The sequence below is a fragment of the Protopterus annectens genome, chromosome 13.part0, assembly GCF_019279795.1.
Source record: "Protopterus annectens isolate FY-2018-M chromosome 13.part0, PAN1.0, whole genome shotgun sequence".
NCBI classification, from domain to species: domain Eukaryota; kingdom Metazoa; phylum Chordata; order Ceratodontiformes; family Protopteridae; genus Protopterus; species Protopterus annectens.
The window spans coordinates 708,107,786-708,113,785 of NC_056747.1; the positions used below are offsets into that span (position 1 = coordinate 708,107,786).

The 6,000-nt window shown below is 39.0% G+C and overlaps 1 protein-coding gene and 1 non-coding gene across 2 annotated transcripts in view; one reads left to right on the forward strand and one right to left on the reverse strand.

Moving 5' to 3' along the window:
* PIGS (phosphatidylinositol glycan anchor biosynthesis class S) overlaps positions 1-5,668 on the forward strand; it is a gene marked incomplete in the record, with an annotated part of 953,935 nt that extends 948,267 nt beyond the window's left edge. Inside the window, 1 exon segment of the mRNA XM_044054396.1 lies at positions 5,361-5,668. Within this exon segment, the coding sequence (XP_043910331.1) occupies positions 5,361-5,642 (282 nt within the window).
* On the reverse strand, positions 1,074-1,145 carry TRNAC-GCA. The gene has a single exon. It is a non-coding gene; the product is annotated as a tRNA-Cys (tRNA).
* Positions 5,669-6,000: the final 332 nt, after the last annotated feature.

Below are 6,000 nucleotides of genomic sequence, written 5' to 3' on the forward strand. Positions count from 1 at the left end.
TGTATGCTTACCCACCTACCCCTCTAATTCCCAGATTTCTACAGAAAGCATCTCAGCAGAACCCACAGTCATCATCCTTGCTCCTTTCTGGCCTCGACAAGTTTCTCCTTTCTTTGGCCTCATCTGATGCATCTTCTTGGGTGCTGGACCCAAATTCATATCTGTCTCGCCCATCTAATATGCCTCATCCAGACATTCGGAACCTGAAACTAACTGCATGGTTTCTGTACTTCCCATGAGGCTAGTCAGTCCAGTGTTTCCTAAGTAGTTCACATTATTTCTTCATATGAAAAGCCTTCTACTAGGAAAATAAATGAGTGAATGGGAAAAGGTTCACTGTTTGGGGCTCTGAGAGGAAATTGGACCGTTTTTGGCACCCATTCCTACAGTGTTGGAATTTCTCACATCTATTTTTCAAAATGGGGCCAGTTATTCAACCACTACAGTTCAGCTTACAGCTATTTCTAATTTTCAAGTGGGTGAACATCATGCCTCTCTGGCTTCTCTGAAATTGTGCAAAACATTCCTGAAGGGTACCTTCCTCCTTAGACCTCTTATTAAGAATCCTACCCCCACCTTGGGACTTCACTATTTTGCTGCAGGCTTTGACACAACCCACTTTTCAACCTGCTGCAAAGATTTTTTTTTTTTAATTTCTGTCAAGGAAAACTGTTTCCTTGGTAGCCATTACCTCTGCTAGAAAAGTGTCGAAAATTCAAGCTTTGTCATGCCAGCCACCATATATCATTTTTTACAAAGCTAGAGTTTCCTTATGAACCAACCCTTCTTTCGTAGCTGCAGAAACTTCCCTCAATCAAAGCATACATCTACCAGCATTCTTCCCAAGCTTTTCTAATAACTGTGAATGTGTGTTACACTTGCTACATGTACATGCACAACTGTGTTTCTATCTTCATAGGTGTGTACAAGGCTAATGGCCCTGGGGCCTTTACTGGCATAGTGCCACCCGACCTTAGTTCCCAGTGCCTCTGTCGAGTAGAGCTACTGGCATTATCCCCTGGGTGAATATAGGTTGAAACAAGGCCTATGTGTGGAAAAAAAAACACCCTTGCAGGGGACACCCGGATTTAAACCAGAGACCTCTTGATCTGCAGTCAAATGCTCTACCACTGAGCTATAACCCCATTCTATCTTGAACCAAATGCGTTAGAAAGTCAGACCAACTGTTTGTATCATTCTCAAAAGCTAAAATAGGACAAGGAATTTCTAAGGTCACCTTAGCCAGATGGTTAATTAGCTGCATTTCCCAGGTTCACCAAGAGCACATCCAACAAGGTCGGTCTCTGCTTCGTTGGCCTTTTTTTTTTTTTTTTGCTAGGTACTCAGTTGATGACATCTGTGCTGCTGTTGCTACATGATCTAAGATTCATACTTTTATTTTTCACTACAAAGTCAATCTGACCCCCAGAGGAGGGGCTACCTTTGGTTCCGCCATTCCCCAGATCATCCTTCCATGATACTACCTGGGTGGCATAAGTAGCTGGGAACTCTGTCCCATTCATTGAGGAATGTGTGCAAAAGACAACTTCAAATATGAAAGTTATGTACTCCATAATGATAGATCTGTGTTGTCTGTTTCTGTCCTTCATCTCCCCGCCCTCCAGGCTCCTTCCATTTCATGAAAGTTTTTCAATATTTCAGACTTCTGGTATGACTGTATAACCTGTTTTTTCAGCAGGATTTCTTCCTGTTACAGCTTCAGAGCAGAGTTTCTATATACCTTGCTCTTTTTCTTTATTTCACTGATATTGATATACATATTTTCTGTTTTATTGCTTTCCAGGGAAGTGTTGGCAAACTAGATCTGATGTAATGTTGGGGATGGGAGGGGACAGTAGGGGATTATGGGTAAGGGGAGGAGCCTGAGCTACAGATACTAAAGTCTGGCAAAGCAGTCGAAGACTGATATGAGATTGGATCTGATGAAACCCATTCATTGAGGAAGGTCGGAAACCAACAACACAGAGTTATTGTGATGAGTACATAATTTTTGTTTATTATTGTGGCGAGTGCATAACTTTCATTTTTCTTAAGTTTAAACATCATGGTGTCTTATGTGAGAACCATTGCTGGTGCAAATATATGAGAGGGCAGACTCGTGTCTCAAGCACTTTCTAAAGAACCTTACATTCACTGCTTAGGTTACATTTTGTTTCATTTTTGATGATGATGGTCAGGACAGAAATGGGGCATTTTTACAGTGTTCATGGAATACTTCTTTAGAGTTGTTACTTACTGCTGCATGTTGTGCCCTTGGATTCAGTAGTTTACCTAATTGCTTAATAAAGCCTCTTGGAAGCGTAGTGTTAGGTTACCACACAAGGATCACTTGGTCCACTAGGTTTGTCTTTTTTGGCCTTTTTGATGCATTTTTATCCTGGTTTACCTTGTAGTGTTGTTGTCAAAACCTGCAGTAAATGAAGCTTCCAAAAGGGAATTATTCAAAAGAATGCATTGGTATTCTGTTTAAACCTGGTCATACAGTGAACTGTGTAAAATCTACGTTTTAATTTTCCATTATGGCTTCATAGCCAAAACTGTTAGCATGAAAGAAAGTATGGGTAAGATTCTGTGTTGCACTTTTTCCTGGAAAGGATTGGCATTGGAATTTTTATTTTCGGAACCAAAACATCTAATTGCTGTAAAGGGGTATCACCCCTCTACACAAACTTGCACAAGTTTGTTTAAACGCTGTTTCATGAAGGAATTTGCACATAGTGATATCTGAACATTGTATTTCTTAAGTAACCTAGAACAAGAACAAAGGTGGCTAATAAGCTGTGGAGTGATAACTGTTACTAAAGTGTAGTTTGTACTAGGAGAGAGGTCACCGTGTACTTCACTTGCACTTGTTTTTACTGTGCCTTAGGGATGGGGTGGCATAAGCAAGAATACTAACCTACCAAACGGAAGCAGGTAACATTAAAGATGCATGTTTCTACTTGTGTATGCTGAGTAGAGGCAGGACATAAAAAAGCTAATGGAAATGTTCATTAGTCTGTTTTTAGCTTGGTGTAAACGCCTCATTTTAAGACAGGCAAATGTTTGTAGTGGGCACACTTCCCAAACACATACAGCCACGATCAAACTTCAAAAATAGAGGAATACATTATTGTAAAACATTTTCCTCCTCTGATGTATTTGTAAATAGTCAAAATTGGAACATTTTTAATGGCTTGTGATATTTTGCAATACAAAACCTGCCCATAATCGATGCTAAGGAATGGACCTCCCATAATTCCCAAAATAAAAGCTCACTCACAGAGTTGTTTTGCTTTTATAATGCTAAGGTGTTTCAGATAGAAAATGTGATGTATCCATTAGTAGAAACTAACGTAATTGCCCAAACACAGATTGTCCTGAATAAAGAGAGGTAGGTGGTAACCTTACCTATAAGGCCCATATTTTGCTGATTTCTTTCCTCCTCTTATTCACATTACTTATTTTTGTGTAGGATTTTGCAGAGCAAGCTTGTGATATAAACTCATTCTAGTGTAGCGTACAGAGAACCTGTTTAAAAATTGGGCCATTGGACCGAGTTTTGGCCATGAGATTGGTTTAAGTTGTTTGTATGTCGTACTTTCCCTTTTCCAGTTTTCACCTTCCTCTTCGGTGTGGTACTGAGAAGCACTCGGTGGCAGTGGTGGGACTGCCTTTCACATTACAATGATGTGTATACTGGGCATCTTATGTACCTCAATCGCTAGATCATCTCTTAGCCTGCTGTTTAGTCACAGTGTTGATCAACCAGAGTGGAACACCTTTGAGAGCAAAAAGAGGAATACATTATTGTAAATTATACAGTGACCCCCCCCCCATTAATATTCCAAAACGTGCATGCTGATTGGCCAGCATGCCCATTGTAAATCCCACAATATACCAACAGAAAAAGGTCCACTCGCCCAAACTTTTTTCCGTTGCTATAAAGTGTCCAAAACTTTTTTTTTTAATAAAAAAAAAAAAACGGAGCAGTGGAGACTTTCTTTTCCCTGTTGCTTCCATTTCAAAGCACTGATGTACAGGGCATGCATGGGAACGCAAGTCCCATACGCATGTGTAGTACATCATCACAAGGAAGCAGTATACCACCACCGGCAGAAGAACAGTAATGCGCCATTATACAAAGGCATTATTTAAGAAAAGTGTTTTTTTTTTTTCTTAAATAATGTCATTGTATAATAGCAGTAACAGACACAGTGGTTGTGGTATATTGAAGATTTACCCATGGTTGGCTTTATTTAATCACTCGGGCTTCGCCCTCATGATTAAACCACTCCAACCATGGGGTAAATCTTCAATATACCACACCATGTCATTGGTTATTGCTTAAATATTTTCCTCTCTGATACCTTTGTAAATAGTCAAAAGTGGAACATTTTAATGGGTCATGATCTGTACTTTCTGTTTGGCTGTTGCCTCTTCTGTTGAGGATACTTCTTGGCAGATTCCATCTCCAGTACCAATTTTTGGGGGTCAGCTGCACTGTTAATTGATTGTGCAGAGCAGTTGCAGTGGCAACTGGTTTAACTATGTCTGTGGATGAAAATACTCATGTTTCACTTAGTATCAGTGTTTCTTCCTTGCATCTAGTACAATATATTAACAAAATTAGCTAGCTAACTTTGGTGTTATTTATTTATTGATATTTGTTAACCAGATTAGTCCAGCTGGGCCAGAAGCCCATTTTCAGTGGAGACCAGAGGAGAAAAGCTCCAGTTACAGACAGTTTACAGTACATAAAATTCACAATCCAAGATAAAGAAATAATTAAGGTACATAAGATACATGATAATAATAAGAGTGGTAGTGTAAACAAAAAGTTAAACATTTGTTTTTTAATTTTTTTTAGCAAAGGTATGTTCAGCAATAGAGCTATCAAAGCAATATATACAATTATAGATGGGGTGGGGTAGTATGTCTTAAGGATGTAGTATTTAGAAAACGTACAAGTGTAGGTTGAGAAAGACGAAATGCATGTGTAAGGAGAGAAGGAGTAGGAGGAGGTAGAGTAAGTTAGGTCATAGGAATAGGATAAGAGGTCACCTCTCCTGAGGAAGTATGGGAAATATGTCAAAAAACCGTGGTGGAAATCCTAGACTTACCAACTAACAGGAATTAATTTTGTCATTTCTAACTCAAGAGGGGCAATATCACTTCTGCAGACTCAGAACTGAAAACTTCTTGTAAGCCATACATGTCAATATAAATAGTCTACACTGTTAGCACGCATTGCTTCTATTGTGTGGTAGGTTGCTTACATTAAATAGTAACTTAATGTTTAGTGATGCTTTAATTCCACTTTAGAAAAAATATTTAATGGTGTTTTAATTCCAATTTAGGTGTACAAGGCTGTTGCTGCTGTGAAGATGGCTATTGCAGAACTGGAGGCTGGAAGACTAGAAACTGCTTTCCAAGCTAGCAGGGATGCTATTAATTCTTCTGAGAAAGCATTCTTTGATCCCTCACTTTTGCACCTCCTGTATTTTCCAGATGATCAAAAGTTTGCCATCTACATCCCTCTCTTTCTACCAATGGCTGTCCCCATTGTGTTGTCACTGCTGAATATTGTCAAAGAACATAAAAGAAACAAGGGAAGAAAGGAGCCAACCAAACTAGATTAACTTGTTTGTAGATGTTTACAACAGAATAGAAAAACTGCAAGGAACCACCACGATGTAGAATCCACAATTTAATTGATTTGACAAAAAGAACAAGCGCTTTCACGCACCATCCCGGTGCGCTTCATCAGGTTACAATCAGGAATAAAAACTTCAGCCTTTAAATACAAAGTCTTCCATCAATTACTCAATTAGGAGCATCAATTAAAGTAGTCTATTGAAACATTTAAAAGGGGGATAACATCCCACATGCCCACGCATTTTTACAAAAATATTTATGTCATATTTGACCATTATCTAAAGAAAAAAGTCTACAACAGCTGAGAGTATGAGCTGCTGAAAACTGAAGCAGCAAATGGTT